The sequence below is a fragment of the Astyanax mexicanus genome, chromosome 25, assembly GCF_023375975.1.
Source record: "Astyanax mexicanus isolate ESR-SI-001 chromosome 25, AstMex3_surface, whole genome shotgun sequence".
NCBI lineage: Eukaryota > Metazoa > Chordata > Actinopteri > Characiformes > Acestrorhamphidae > Astyanax > Astyanax mexicanus.
The window spans coordinates 17,369,446-17,382,962 of record NC_064432.1 but is presented as its reverse complement, the minus strand read 5'-3'; the positions used below and the strand labels follow the sequence as shown (position 1 = coordinate 17,382,962).

The 13,517-nt window shown below is 36.2% G+C and overlaps 1 protein-coding gene and 1 long non-coding RNA gene across 3 annotated transcripts in view; both read right to left on the bottom strand.

Moving 5' to 3' along the window:
- Positions 1–1,897: 1,897 nt before the first annotated feature.
- On the bottom strand, positions 1,898–6,855 carry LOC111195222 (uncharacterized). The gene is made up of 5 exons (XR_002651534.2): positions 6,729–6,855; positions 4,249–4,352; positions 2,837–2,919; positions 2,135–2,224; positions 1,898–2,032 (listed from the first exon to the last, which is right to left on the bottom strand). It is a non-coding gene; the product is annotated as an uncharacterized LOC111195222 (long non-coding RNA).
- Positions 6,856–9,410: 2,555 nt separating this feature from the next.
- The window catches only part of LOC103041365 (equilibrative nucleoside transporter 2), a 28,500-nt gene continuing 24,393 nt past the window's right edge, over positions 9,411–13,517 (bottom strand). For both annotated transcript variants that reach the window (XM_022681914.2, XM_022681916.2), the window contains exon 13: positions 9,411–13,341. In XM_022681914.2, coding sequence (XP_022537635.2) covers positions 13,230–13,341 — 112 coding nt within the window. In that variant the 3' untranslated portion in view covers positions 9,411–13,229. The remainder of the gene's footprint in view (positions 13,342–13,517) is intronic.

The following is a 13,517-nucleotide window of genomic DNA, read 5'->3' as shown; positions in this document are numbered from 1 at the left end:
CCAGCGCAAGCTTATCTGCATAGAACAAAACACTCACAGCAGTCAGCACCCGCTCAGAGTGTTCCCTGCGGGAAACCGAGTACTTTCTGCTGGTGTTCTTTGCAGGCCAGGCTTGGTCCAAAGACTAAGCAGGGGTAAAGTTTGGTATTCCGTGTGGAATAATGCAATCCAAACACATACCCAGACCCTCGTTATTCTCCATTATACATAAACACGCTAGTTTTCTTGATAATGGTGGAATATTTCCCCTCCACACACCTGGAGCTCCACCTACAACTCAATGACTGACTCCACCTACTCTGCTATGACTGAGAAATCTAGGGCATGATCAGGGTCAATCAATTCTAATCCACACTTACATACAATGTGTCGTAATTGTTTAACATTTAATACATTGGGTGTTTAAAATCCCATTCCTACACTATAAGCATTTATAAACAACAGTACTAAATAAACAAATAATATAATCTGACATATTTAAATTTCAGGGTATTTAAACTGGAAGACAGTTAAACATGATAAAACAAAAGTGAATTAATTTGTTAATAGAGAAAGCCTTCTTTCCGCCGGAATCTACACACACAGATCATAAAATCTACATGTGAAGAATTTAAGCAAACTCTGCTTTAGAAAATGAGCTGATTTAAAATAATGCATTTTTTGTTTCACAAACATACTTCGGTAAAACATTAAAGCCAAAAGGATGATTTTCATCCATGGGTCCTGAAGGATGGGATTTTCATCAATGGGATTTTAAATACCCAATGTATGAAATGTTAAACAATTATGACACATTGCATGTAAGTGTGGATTAGAATTGATTGACCCTGATCATGCCCTAGATTTCTCAGTCATAGCAGAGTAGGTGGAGCTCAAGGTGTGTGGAGGGGAAATAGTCCACCATTATCAAGAAAACTAGCGTGTTTATGTATAATGGAGAATAACGAGGGTCTGGGTATGTGTTTGGATTGCATTATTCCACACGGAATACCAAACTTTACCCCTGCTTAGTCTTTGGACCAAGCCTGGCCTGCAAAGAACACCAGCAGAAAGTACTCGGTTTCCCGCAGGGAACACTCTGAGCGGGTGCTGACTGCTGTGAGTGTTTTGTTCTATGCAGATAAGCTTGCGCTGGTCCCCGACTTGTCGCTCTCTGAGCGCTCTGTCCTACGCCGGTCTCTGGGACAGAGAGCACTCAGAGTGGCACGGCCTCAGCACGGCCACAAAGACATTGCGCTCTGGAAGGGCTCTGTGTTTTTGGTCCAGTCTCAGAGTGTGGGCACTTTCTTTCTCTTCTCACACAAAACAAGTGATAAAAAAAATTCTTATGTATGAACATAAAAAGTACGTAATTGTTTTTTTTTTTTAATGTTTGTTTTTTCTTTTTTTTTTAATTATTATTTCTTTTTTTTTGCACAATTTTCTTCAGTACTTATACGGAAGCGATAGGATTCTACTCCGTGGCAGGTTCAAAACTTATATAATAAGTTTTTTCGTCAATTCACCATGATGGATAATGCTATTGATATCGAGCGTCTTTTATAGCCTCCGTGGCTTTGGCAGCGTCTGATTGGTCGACCGGTTCAATTGATATGCAGATGAGCAGACAAAAAATTTGTTTTACGAATTTCGCCATAGACCTCCATTTTAATGAAATCGCCCCCTCAATACAAAGGAATAGTCTCTCGCCCTCTCTCTCTCGGTTTTGTATAGGAGGGGGCGGAGTCGAACCGAAATTCAGGAGCTCCCCATAGAAAATGAATTGGAGAGGTTTCTGAGTGAAAGACTCAAAAATCGGCACTTCGGCCGGCCGGCCGCCAACTTGGCCGAGGGACCGAACAAGCAGGAAGTGCAGGGACTTCCAACTAGTAGTGTAAAGATAGAGAGACAGAGACAGTTTTGCAAAAACGTTTTTCTTTACTTTGTTTCTTTTAGGACACTTAATCAGCAGGGTTTCAGAAAGTGCATAAGCATGATGTTCCATATGATTAGATCTTGATTTGCTCCATCAGGTCCTGAAAGTTGTTAGGCACTTGAAGATAAGAAACAATAAAGATAAGCTACACAGTAACTTTAAGAACACTGTAAGTCACATTCTTTAATTTTCTCTTGACTTGAAATAAAGGTTCTTTACCAGGGTAAAAAGTTCTTCACACCCACATCCCATTTAAAAATCCCTTTGTAGAACCTTAGTTTTTGAGAACGCTGGCTGGTGTTTCAGGACCTGAAAAAGTGTGAAAGACAAAAAATAGATATTAGACTCACCAAGCAAAGTCTCACCGAACCGAATACATGACAACCCAAACAAAACTCAAATAGAAGATTATTTTATTTCATTGTACTGTGAAATGTCTAAGAGTGGTTCGAGCCAGAATTTGCAGCAAGGTTTGTGTTTTTGTTACACTGTATAAATTTAGTAAAAACTGACAGATTCCGAGTATTATACTCAAGCACCTCTGTTATACATTAACTTCAAAACTCCACCATGTGGAGGAATGAAGCAATAACTATAGCTCCACCATGTGGAGGAATGAAGCAATAACTTTGGCTCCACCGTGTGGAGGAATAAAGGAATAACTTTAGTCAGACAGATTAGGGGGAGATTTTCAGGGAGTTTAGAGCTTCTATAATTCAATAAAAATAACCATATTTGACGGCACAGGTCAATATGTTACAATATAACTGAAATGATGGGATGAGTTAATATATCGATATCACAATAAATCACAAGTCAGCATGTTAAGACTTTGGGTATAATAGCTTCTACGTTGATTTAGCTTATAGGTTTTGTAATCTAATAATAAAATATAATAATTAAAATAATTAAAATAAGTACCTGAATTCACTGCTCTTCTCTTCTCTTTGCCCGGAATTGCTCTGTTGGCATCTTGTGTCTGCTGTTCTTTTTTATCAGAAATCCTGTAGAAACACAGCAGAGGACACTTCCTGAAGAGCACTAGTTGGTGGGTGCAACATACATTACTGGAAAGTGTCAGGGAAATCAACCACCAAATATGTATCATATAAAACTAGAATTTTCCAAAGGAAATGAACAGCTGTTCAGCTAAAGCAGTTCCCTCTGGTTATGAGGTAAATTTGTGAGAATAATGTCAATCAATGTGGCCTTTTCGATACCTTTTCTTAAATAATCACATCACCATCACATACAGGTTTTCTCAGTATCAGCTAATGTTTTTTTATTTTGTCCTGGACTGATAAAAATTGTTTGAAATGTGTTAAAACATCAACGTTTTAATAAACGTAAACTTTTAAATTATATATTATAAATTATAAAATTATATTTTATATGGTAATATAAAAGCTCCCTGTTTTGAGTGTGCCCCTGAAAAATCTTGGTTTGGTACACTAGGTACATTTCCCCTACCTACCCCTCCAGCCTAACAAGAATCAGGACACTCTAACAGGTCCAAAAGGTGAAATGGGATTGTGTCTTACACTGTACATTAGGGGTGCATGATTTATCATTTAAACATAGTCATTGTGATGTGCACATGCGCAGTAGTCACATCACAGGACGTCTGATGTCACTTAAGGCAATGAAATCAAACACGTCATGTTGCAATGTTTTGATTCTTGACACAAGAAGTAGATACACAGCGTTATCTCTGTGTCTGTCCAGTTATAAGGTCTAAAATACACACTGACACAGTATCTAAATCAGTGACTCAATTGCTTGTGAAGTATTCTCTCAGGTGATAAGTTGTGAGGTGTTATCATGTGAGTGAGCCTGATTAAACATTGGCCAGCTTGCTTACGGCAAGACCACTTCAATTTATGGGAGTCGAAGTGAGGTCTGATAGTTGGGGTAGATGGATGGTACGTTCCATTTCGGAAGTCTTTTCACAAACCCTCACCATTTCTGGCATAAAGCCCTAAAGAAAACATTCTCCCATTTAGCTGTTAATATAGCAATTGCTTGGGTTTTAAAGATTGTAAAAGCTGTGTAAGTACATGAACAGAGATAGCAGGTATTTGCAAAAAATAACAATTAAAAAGTTAAACCATAAAAATACACATTATAGATTAAACAATTTTGTTTTAGAAATGTAATTGGTTTAGACTATAACTTTTTTTGGTCAATTAAAACTAGACTACAATAAATTAACAATAATTAAATTAAAAATAAAATAAAATAAAAGTGTGTGTGTGTGTGTGTGTGAGGGGGAGATAGAGGGAGACAGAGAGAGAGAGAGAGAGAGACACATTGGTATAGGCATTGTTTGTAACCTGCTTTGGAATTGCATTTTTATCCTGGTCCTGCATGCTCCTCCCGACTCGTTGGATCTTCCGGTCTTCCTGTCTGCTTTCTGGAGCTTCTTCTCCAGATGATCCTGCAGAGAAACAGGACATGAATAAAGCTGAGACAGGGTCACTCAGGCTGTGAAGCATAAAGACTTAGCAGCAGTGGTTCTAGGGATGTGTGATAACAAAAAATAATTTGTTCCAGTTTTCCTCAGAAGGCAATAATTCAACATCATGATATAAATATTGCACTCTGTGTTCTGAGGGCTGTATGCAGTGAAATAAATTAAATTGGAATTACACCTCTTGGAGATGTTAAAAGGAAAAAAAGGACAGTGTTCATTTTTCTTTTGTGTCAAACAGGCCTCCCACAATAATTATCGTACAATATGTGAACATAACCTATAAGCAATCATTTTTGCTAAGCTCAAACTTGCATATTATGTTTTCCTAGTGAGAAGAGCCTATTGTAATGAAAATGAGGATGTATGTTGACACTGTTTAAAAACAGTGGGTTTAATGTTTTATGTTTAATTTAAACATTTTTATATTTTTTTAATTCCAGTATCTGAAAATGCCTAATAATTAATAAGATTAGGACTCGCACTGCAGGGAATTTATGTAAAAATGTAAGTCATTTTCTTCTGTATTTCCACTCAACCAGACAGATTTTCTTAATATTGAAACAAAATGTCACAATGAGCAGACATAAAATACATCCATCCCAAAATGACTTGGTATAAAATCTTTATACATTGCCTTCCATTCTTACAGTAAATTTAAATATATTATATGTTTAACCATTGGTTTCACTCTCTCTTATAATGAATGAGACATTAACCTGTAAAACCTCCCTTAACAAAAATCTATAATTACTGTATTACAAATAGAAATTAGAACTAATTACTAATAAGAATTCATGATATCATTTTTAGGGCTGTCGATCAATAAAACATTTTCAATTAAAATTTTTACTACTGAAAATGTAATAATAGATATCTGCAACAATCTTAAAATTTCACTGCTCAGAAGTAAAGCTAATTATTTGGAATTATAAGTTCTGCTTGTAATTAGGTAATAATATATATATATTTTTAAATCAAGATAGATGTTGGTAACAGGAGTTTTTACTAAAAAAAAAAGATTTATCCCATAAGAGCCCAGATCTATTTCTGAATAATGATACCAAATTCAAAATTAAATCTAGATAAATTCAGTGAGCAGCTCATTCATGTTTGTTTCTTACTGTGGGCAGATATTTATTGTAATATTTTATGGTTAAAATACTGATGTAACATAAATGACAACAATTTCATAACTTATATTTTAAGATTTTGTTCTACAAATCATATCCAAATTATCTCCAGCACTAACCCTCAAGAACTCCTACATTCTGTAAGGTTTAAATGAACACAGATTCACACACACTGTTCTGTAGAGATGCTCTCAGGATGTTCAGTGTGTGTCACTATAGGACGTTCATGAGTTAAAGTGATGGACAGGGTTCTGTAAGGAACTTTACACAGCTGTTAGAAAAAAGACCTGGGAATCATTGCATTCCTTTTTACATAAATTATAATGTTTAGTTTTTCTAATATTTGTACTAAAAAAACAACTATTTTGCTTATAAATTAGTGGTGTCAATGGATTAAAATATTTAATCAGATTAATCACAAAATAATTTGGTGATTAATCATGATTAATCATAAATCATGACACTGGTGTAGCTCCATATTCCACATTTAACAACTTGGAAGGGAAGTGCACCAGCAGCCTTGTGAGTTTGGGTATGATGTGTTTACGTACCTACACACTGATAAAAAACGCAAATATGTCACAGGCTCTGAGTGAATGACAATGTGAATTAATGAATTACGGGAGAAGGTTGTGGCCAAACTGTGATGTAATTAATCTACATAAAAAAACATTAATATTAAATTTTCAGATTAATCGCACTGATGTAAATACACTGATATTGACACCACAATGTAAATATAAAGGTTGGGTAACGTTACTATTACTAATACTATTAACTCTTTATTTACTGTAAACTTATTGTAAAGAGCCTGTCCTGGTCAGCAGCAAATTGGTTTAGTGTTAACAGGGTTAACACATTACTGAGAAATCCTATAAACTGACAACTCATTTATTATTTAATATTTTTATTATTTATATTTCTAATAGTAAATAAAGTGACACACTGATATTATTTACTTCTTAGTAACTAAAAAGCAATACCGGCCTGTTTGACACCAAACATTTTCCAAAATATCCAATAATTAAAGAGTTAAAGCCCACAGTTGGTTAATGAGTTAGTTAGGGTAGTTAACAGAGTGTCAGCAGTACAGGTGATCAGTTAATAACAGCCCTGCTCCCAGGCTGCTGGTTAATCTAGCTTTATTGTTTCTCTGAACATGAATGGGTCTAATTCTGTGTATATTCCTCTCTCAGGCGGCCGCTCTCACCTCAGGGCCGCTCTGAAGCTCCTCTCAGGTGGGCTGCTGTCCTCCAGCTCCGCCGCAGTTTCTCTCCTGCACATAAATAAATCATTATTTATATTAGCCTGCTGCAGCTGGAGGCGAGGGCTGCGTGCTTACGTAACGTCGGTGACGCAGCCGTAACGCTTTTAGCTCCACCCGTATTCAGACAGAGGCCACGCCCTGCTGCGCGCTGATTAGCTGGTGACTGTCCACAACCCTCACTATGATTGGTGGGTTCTTTTAGAGTGTGCGCTAGCAGCCAATCCCAGAGCGGGAGGGCGGGGTTCATCGATATGCGGGTGAGAAAGATATTATTATTATTATTATTATTATAAAACATAGGATTATCACAATATTGGGTAATAACCTTTTATTTTGATAGTAAATATTTATATAACCTTATTTCTAATCTTTCCCACTGTCTCCCCATTTTCCTCAGAGCGCAGGCAGCTTGATGGCAAACCTGCATGCGCTCATAGTGGCTTGATAGTAAATATTTGTTTTTTTTGCTTAGGATTTTCTTTTACTTCGTAAATATATATGTGTGAGAGTGTGTGTGTATGTGTGTGTATATATATACATATATACGTATATATATATATATATATATGCTTATTGACAGAATCTCTCAACAAGTAAGATTCTCTATTTCCTGCACTCCTAAATACACAGCCTTTTCTGTCTTTGACAAATTACTTTAATAATACAGTTTTAGTCATCACATTTACCATGGATTTGCATTTAGTTATTATTATACAATAACGCCCATGGTAAGTTTATTAACAAATCAGTTTACCGTTTATTTGTTTTTAAATGTACGGCTGCTGGATCCCCTACCCCTCTTATCCCACACTGGTGATCTCAACCCAGCTGGATAAGAAGACTTACCTGCCCCATCTCTGCATTGAGTTTAGTTATGCAGTGCAAACACCCCGCTTAAACAAACACACACACACAGACAAACACAGACAAAAACACACACACACACACACTAAAAGAGTCCCTCTAGCGATGAGGCACAGTCTGACTTACATGTATTGGAGGAGGAAGGAGGGTAGTCTTACTAGTGATAGGGGGAGGCATATTAAGTGGGATGGGTAATTGGCCTTCCAAATTAGGGTTAAAAAAAAAAATCAGTGGAGTTGGGAATTTATAGGAAGTATAATTGGAAAAGAATGGCCTTCAGACTTTAACATGTTTTAAAGTTGGACACTTATTATTTTATGTTTATTAAAAAAAAGTTTTTTATGGACACACAAAAAAAAAAGAGTTTATTCCAACACTGCAAATGCAAATGACATTGTGATTTACAACTGCGCAAAACAGTGTTCCAAACAAAGCACATGTACAAAGCCATAATATGCTCCTATTGTAACAGTACAGTACAAGTAAAAAATAAAAAAGGACTAAATGGCACTCATGGACATTCTTTACTGTTGTAGAAACTACGGCACTTCTTTTAAAGTCTGTGCGTGTCATTGCTTACTGTTTCCACCAGAGGGGGAAACTAAACTATAGAATTGTATAAAATCCCATTCTCACCACCCACACTATCTGGTTATTTATAGATTTTATTTGCTGACTTGGCATCTCAAAATAATTAAGCATCTTAAAAAGATAGAGTATATCAAAATAATGACAGCAAATGTACTGGAACGGGCTTCCATAGATTTCAGAACTACATTTAACACATTTCATGATTTACAAAAATACATAATTTGCATATTATGTTAACTAGACTTCCACTGCTACCAATTATTGGATTGACTTACAGGAGTTGGACAATGAAACTAAAACACTGGTCATTTTAGTGTGGGAGGATTCATGGCTAAATTGGACCAGCCCGGTGGCCAATCTTCATTAACTGCACCAGTTAGAGCAGAGTGTGAAGATTTCAATTAGCAGGGTAAGAGCACAGTTTTGCTCGAAATACCAGAGGACAAATTGTTGGTGCACGTCTTGCAGGCGCATCTGTGATCAAGACAGCAAGTCTTTGTGATGCATCAAGAGCCACGGTATCCAGAGTAATGTCAGCATACCACCAAGAAGGACCAACCACATCTAACAAGATTACCTGTCTGAAAGGGATGTTTGGGTGCTAACCTGGATTGTATCCGAAAAACTGCCCAAGTCACGGCAGAATTCAATGCGCACCTTAACTTTCCTGTTTCCACCAGAACTATCAATCGGGACAATAAATTATTGTGGTCTAAAACCAGGTGTTTCAGTTTCATTGTACATGTGTGTTTTGAGTAAATATACCGTAAAAGTACAGTAGTCCACTTTTTGTACAACTTGTCTTAAAATTATGCTTAAATACAAATCAATTTAACCCTACAGACCCATTAAAAATATAACCATACATATTAATAGATTTACTAGAGTACTAGCATAGTCACATCGCAGGACGTGCAGTGGCACATAAGCCAAATTAATCCATATGTCATGCTACAACTTCAAACTTTCAAACAAAAATGAAAATTTGCATGTTTCATTTACCATAACTAATCTACCTGAGACAGAATAGATCTGCCTAGTATAATTCACTCATTTAATCTTTAATCCAGAGAGGGCAATATTAATATCTGGACATGCTAAATTATCGAAAATACATTCAGCGAAATTGTACTTTAACCATTATTAATGAATTATTATTTTTTTAATTTTTTAAAGAGATTAGATGCTGCACAAATACTTTATTTGAAATAAACCAAAAACAATCCCATGACAATTCACTACTTGGAAATTACACATTTCCTGGCCAAAAGGGGTTTTAGAATATACATGTATTTTTGTCTAATATACTCTGATGTACATGTTTTACCTCGTTTAAAGTCAACAGTCCTGTTCAATCATTCAAACATAACTCCTTATTAATATTAACAAAAACTAAAGTTCACAAACGCAAATCTGAAACTAAAGTCTACATTTAAATCAATGCAAAACTTAAAATGTTAACTACTGTACTGTAAATAAAGTTAAGACAGAAAAAGGAAATTTGAAAAACAAATTTTGATTACTGTCAGAACAGACATATATATATATATATATATAAAAACAACAACAACAACAACAAAAAAAAAAACGCAAATATTAAGAATCTCCCAAAAATAGGTAACATGGTAAGCTATTATTATTATTAATAATAAATAATAATAAATACTAATAATAATACAAAAACAGAACCCAGTGCAAAATGTAAAACTGGAGCTCAGCTAGTTAAGTGAATTCCTGACGTTTAAATCACGTTTTTTTTTTCCATATAAATGCGTTGAGCAGTTTGAAAATCTCTCCCTTTCTCTGTCTCTACACACCACACACAAACACACACACACAAACACACACACACACAAACACACACACACGCCTTAGTAGAGTTTAGCTATGAAATTTAGAGCTGCACAATAAATAACTTTTTAAATTCTCAATTTAATAATAATGTATTTCTTTGGACTGGCATTTATTTAACATTTTAAATGCTGGTCAAAGTGTTGAATAAACATCGCAAATCAAATGTGAGTATGGGTTCGGTTTCAGTCAAAATTGTTTATTTTGGTACATAACTGCTACAACTACTATAACTACTACTTATTATTAGCATGATTTTGCATATTAGCCAGATTACTTATAATTCATTTAATCAGTAACTCAGTATAACAGAGTGAAAGCACTCTGCAGTTCCAAACAGCAAAACCGAACCAGAACACAAACATGTAAGAAAAGTGCTATTTTTTTTTATCTGCCGTCCTCCCTTTAAATCCACTCCAGCTGCCTTATCTTACAAAATACAGAGTGGGCCAAAGGGCAGGCCTGTTGTCTTCCTCAGTGCCGACCTTGCAGGTTGTCTGTGAGGTCAGCACTGAGCCAATTTATGATTCAATAAATTACAGTGTACAAGCAAAACAAACTAGATCTAGTTTTATCAAAAGAAATATAGATTTTTATTCCATTCTGATACACCTTACTATACACTGCTAAATATTCTTAAAATAATTCAATTTAACAGATGAATTTACACATTTTATTTTGTGCATAACCATATGTACCATTTTGTTTAAACTTGCTTATGTTAGCAGGTAAAAAAAAAACGTAAGATTTAACTCCAATTCCTTGTTTATGTGCACTCTATAGTTTTTCAACTTTTCTTACCACTTTGTAGTTATATAATTACAGACTAAGTGTCTAATAGAGTGGAGGACAGTGAGTGAATACAGTGTTTAAAAACTCTAGCAGCACTGCTGTGTCTGTGTGTTGTCTGTGATGGTCCTGTGGGCCTAACTATTGAAAAACAGGGTGAAAGGAGGACAATTAATTATGCAGAGAAGCACAAACACAACTACAGTCTGTAATTATAGAACTACATATTTGGTTATTGAGTGTGTGTGTGTGTGTCCTTATTGACCTGATTGTATGTGTGTCTAATGTTGCTCCCTTTTAATATGAGAGCTCAAACCAGTTTTTCACCCTGGTTGGAGCAATCAGTGTGTCGTTCAGACACGGCCCTGACATTCAGACAGTTACTTCTTTTATTCAAATATAGTTTGAAAATGTTCCTGAGAAGTTGGTCTGGTTTTTAAAAGGGAAGCTCCAAATGAGCTATTTGAAAACGCTCATCCCTTTCTTTATTTCCTCTTACCAGGTACAGCTGTGGTAGTCGTTTGCATACACTTTATTTACATGAAATTTAATGATCTTTTGGAACTGAGTGCACAAGGTAAGCAATCTTCACACATTTACTTAAATATTTCCTCCAGAAGACTTGTCCTTTTATGTACATCAGAACACCACCTGTACCAACTGTTAAAGCAGAAATCCAGTGTGAAATGAACTCGGGGAGTAGTGGAATGTGATAAATGAGCACAAACTTTTGTTGCATGTAGAGGTGGATAACCCAGGTCCAAAAAGTAAAAATCTGACCAAGGGTTATGTACCAACTGCCTGGGTGGATCTGCTGGAGCTGAGGCCCAGGCAGTTGGTACAAAACCCTGGGTTGGATTTTTACTTTCTGGACCAACCTTTAGTTGAACGTTCCCAACAGGCTTACACTGCTAGCAATGCGTGGCATAGTGTCGCCCATGCAGAGAAATGGCTATTTTTACACCATTAACAAGCTTAAAGTAGCTTCACACTTCGCTGGTTGAATTCCGAGGTCCCTGACTTTTAAAACAAGGCACTGAGAACTTTAAGGTAGCTCTCCAGGCACCACCATCTTGAAATTAAGTCACGTTAAGTGTGCTGACCAAAACGATCGTCAGTATTCTTGTGACTTGTCAACTTACTGTGACTTAATTTCAAGATGGCCCAAGGTACTGCGTATATAAACAGTTTTCTTTTTTTTAGCAAACTACCTGTGCTCTTTCAAAGTGCCTTGTTTTTAAGGTCAGGGCCCTTTGAATTCTTTAATTCAGCTTGTTAATGGTGTTAAAAAAAAAAAAAAAAAAAAAAAGCCATTTTCACCAAAACCCTATGTTCACCATCAGATTGTTAGCCTTTTGGGGGCATCGGCTAAAAGCACTGTATTTGGGAAGGCTGGGGGTGAATGGAGTTGGGCTATTTAACAAAAGTACTTACTTGTTATGTTTCACTACACCCCAGGTTTATTTCACACAGCATTTCTCCTTTAAAAATGGTGATGTGAGCAACATGCCCTAGGTCTGTTACACAGCACAGAACAAGGTCTACCTCATGTCTTCCTTCTGTTTTCTGCAAAATAACAGTTCGAAGAAAAAATTGGAAACTCAATATTGTAATAACTTTCATGTTAATGAAGAGCTTATGGAAACCTCTGTCCACAACTGTACCATCTCTTTTGACATAATCATGGTCACTGTGTCTATCCCTTTAAAGACAATAGTACTGGTTTGTCTGTTTGAGGTGTTACTCAGCTTAAGAGAACTACAAAATAAACAAACAAAAAACCCTGAAATTATTTAATATATTTTTCAAATTGCTAGTTTAGACAATCACACTAACCTTTGTTTAGAACCTTTACATTGAGTGACAGGTTCTATATACACCACAGAAGATTATTTTAAGAGCTTAAAGTGATTCTTCTACAGCACCTACCCAAAGAACCAGCAATGACTCTAATTTGACACTTATATCTAAGACTGTAGCCAGATGTGGCAGTGTTAGATACTGTTACAGTTTAAATTGTTGAAAATGTTTTTGTTAATGATGGTGAGGTGTATATCCCTTTCATTCTACCTGAAATCATCCTCACCATCTCCCTTTTTTGACTATGCTTTTTTTGCAGCAGATATGGCCACCAGAATCTTCATGTCGCCTTCCAGCTCAGTCCTTTTTCTCCTACCATGCCAATTCCTCTGAACAACTCCAGCAATGATGATGATGCTCCTGCAATGCCCAGTAAGGCTTTTTCTTTGCATGGTTCTGATGAGGGGGCGTCTCACCTTTCCGATGGAGTGAAAGAAGGTTACAGCATGAGGGCTTTTGAGGGTGAGCGTTAGATGAGCACAACTTGGGCTAGACAAGAAAACGCAGCAGGAATGAGATGGCAGCTCCCAGAGAAAGACCCAGAGCCAGGAAAAACGTCATCAGAGCTCCAGCAGTCTCTCCGTCTTTTGGAGCCACCAGCCTGGAGAACAAAATTCAGGAAAATGGAGAGATGTAGCAAAACCAGCTCTATAAAATGTGAATCTGGTCATTCTTTACAATGTCTCAACATTTCATGATAACTGGACCAACAGAAATGCATAAAAAGCATGCTCCTCTGCAGATGCTCACGTTTGTTTTTGCATGTATTATTACTTT